General features: G+C 38.8%; 1 protein-coding gene across 1 annotated transcript; it reads right to left on the bottom strand.

Moving 5' to 3' along the window:
* Nucleotides 1-1,577: 1,577 nt before the first annotated feature.
* Nucleotides 1,578-2,047, bottom strand: LOC110035338 (protein ABHD17C-like; the record flags this gene model as incomplete). Its single annotated transcript, XM_020739570.1, has 1 exon — nt 1,578-2,047. A coding segment is annotated over exon 1 (305 nt), but the record flags the coding sequence as incomplete, so codon positions are not given.
* Nucleotides 2,048-2,053: the final 6 nt, after the last annotated feature.

Genomic DNA, 2,053 nt, shown 5'->3' on the forward strand with positions numbered 1-2,053 from the left:
CAAGCATATGGGATTGGCCATCTTCCTTGGCACAGATACGTAGATATAGTGGAATGGGTAAGTTTAATGAGGTATGTAGAGCTTTTTTGGACCGCAAAAGGCTCGTGGAATAGGTAGACCTGGACAAATGAAAATGGCCATCAAGTAAGTGGAGTCCATAGAATATATATGGAGTTTCCTGTTTTTGCAATGTAATATTCAAGCTTGTGCAACAAAAATTTGAATAATCCTTGTTTAAAGTGTTTTAATCATGAGTTCTAAAATAGGATGCATGAGACAACCAATGAGGTCATTGGTGAAAAATAATGTTATGATAATGATCACATGGGTGATAAGGAAATGCATGAACGTACACATACTGGTAATGCCTCAAACAAATTTGATGCAAGATTAATTGGTATTTTCTGCTAAAAAATAGTGATCATAAGTATTATTATAGGTATGTAGATAATATGAAATAGGATGTTTATTATAATAAACAGTCATAATCACATTATGCATATACTAATTGCATTGCATAATGTAATGACATAGTAAAGTGGGTGAAGGTTTGGGTGATTAAGTTATGGTAGATTTAAGATGTTGAATTACGGATCACAATAAGATACAAACAAAAATATTGTGCTTATTTTACAATAAACCATTTGTGTGTCAATATGAAATGGCAAAGTTGCAGTGGAGTTGATTTATGTTCATCTTAATCATATTTTGTAGTGGAAGTTGCTTTGAGAGATAAGACAAAGAGGAGATTAGAATAAAATATAGGAGAGAGGGTCCTTGGTTGAGAGAAAATAAGAAAGGAAGAAGAGAGGAGGAAACTTGGAGGAAAACTAAGAAGAGAATTTGAGCAACACATGGACGAATGAAAGACTCGAGCTGATTGTGGAGAAGCTTTATAGGCACGTAAATCCTTTGATAATGATTTAATGGAGGATGGTGTTTAGCATGCTAAAATAGAGGGAAAGTCAATCTTGACAAAGAAATTAATTATAGATCTTGACAAGATTCCCAAGGAATGGCATGAAAACCAAGGCAAATGAAGATCATAGGTGGAAACTAGAGAGAATTTTCAGGACTTACATAGCATGATCATAATGAACCAATTCAACTCTGATACCATAATTCAAACAAGAGATGGAAGAATATCAAACAATAAAGAAAACCAGTTATAAGAAAAAAGATAAAAACATAAACCAAGGGATGGAAGAATACCAAACAATATTGCTTCAACATTCTATCAAAATGTTACATAAGTAAATAATGCGAGGCTTAAACTTTTATAAAGACATTCAAGCCATCAAAACGAGCATGCCCATGACTTGATAAAAATAACTACCATGAAATAAACATGACACAAAATAAGTACGAAATACAATAACATGTCAGAATATGCAATATGCAAACTCTGCCTAAGCGTCGATAATCATGCTGTGCCATGCATCAAAGAGTGCAGTGACAACGGAAATCTAGATCAAGTTGAACAAAGCGCTATAACCCTCTGTTTCACTCCCAACCCATATAAAATAATATTGAACTTGAGAAAAGAAATTCAACAGAGGTTACGCAAAAAAGTTTACCCCATCACGTTGACACGGAGATGAACGCTGAGTTCGGTCAGTAGATCATAGAGCTGACCAAGGTCGGCGGCATTGCCGTGAGAATATAGAAGAGTGAGCACGGCCGAGGGGTTGTTCACGTACATGGCGATGATGTGGTTCCCCCTTCTCGTGCGCAGCCGGTGGACCGCAACGTTGGCCCTATTTGGTACCCCAGTCATTGTCAGCCGCCCCGCATCCACATCCTCCACCACCACGCCATATGACGGCGGGATCGGTGGGAAGAAGGCGAACTTAGCCGCCATCGCCGAAGTGACGCCCCCCATCTTCTTCACGACACCCTTCTCAGATCAAGATTAGGAGGCGAAGGCAACGTTGAAATCTCCTTTTCCACATATAATCCCATCAAGGGAAGCGGCGCCCGGTAATGAACTAGGTTTCAATGCTCCCAATGACGAGGAGGTGGAAGGAGGGGAAGGGGGAGAGTGCGGGAGAAG

The sequence above is a fragment of the Phalaenopsis equestris genome, unplaced genomic scaffold (genome assembly GCF_001263595.1).
Source record: "Phalaenopsis equestris unplaced genomic scaffold, ASM126359v1 Scaffold197368, whole genome shotgun sequence".
Lineage (NCBI taxonomy): Eukaryota > Viridiplantae > Streptophyta > Magnoliopsida > Asparagales > Orchidaceae > Phalaenopsis > Phalaenopsis equestris.